The following is a 266-nucleotide window of genomic DNA, read 5'->3' on the forward strand; positions in this document are numbered from 1 at the left end:
ATATATAGGCCTGTCAGATTTATACATGAACTAAATTTTACATGTATCCAAAGGGAAATGAGCGGTAGTATGATTCTGATTCTGTCTTTTTTCTCACATTTTTTTTTCAGCGTGGAAGTGAAGGATATCGACTCGGGCGCTAAAACGACCCTAACGCTGCAAGACGATGGCAAGCACTCTGACCTGATCAGCGGCGATGGAATCTATTCCGGCTCCTTGAAGGATACCAGTGGAATCTTCACATTGGCCACCATGGTATTTGACAC

General features: G+C 43.2%; 1 protein-coding gene across 1 annotated transcript in view; it reads left to right on the forward strand.

Moving 5' to 3' along the window:
• The window catches only part of LOC119588607 (calcium-activated chloride channel regulator 3A-1-like), a gene marked incomplete in the record, with an annotated part of 45835 nt that overhangs the window by 32782 nt on the left and 12787 nt on the right, over positions 1-266 (forward strand). The window contains 1 exon segment of the mRNA XM_037937249.1: positions 111-255. Within this exon segment, the coding sequence (XP_037793177.1) occupies positions 111-255 (145 nt within the window).

The sequence above is a fragment of the Penaeus monodon genome, chromosome 24 (assembly GCF_015228065.2).
Source record: "Penaeus monodon isolate SGIC_2016 chromosome 24, NSTDA_Pmon_1, whole genome shotgun sequence".
NCBI lineage: Eukaryota > Metazoa > Arthropoda > Malacostraca > Decapoda > Penaeidae > Penaeus > Penaeus monodon.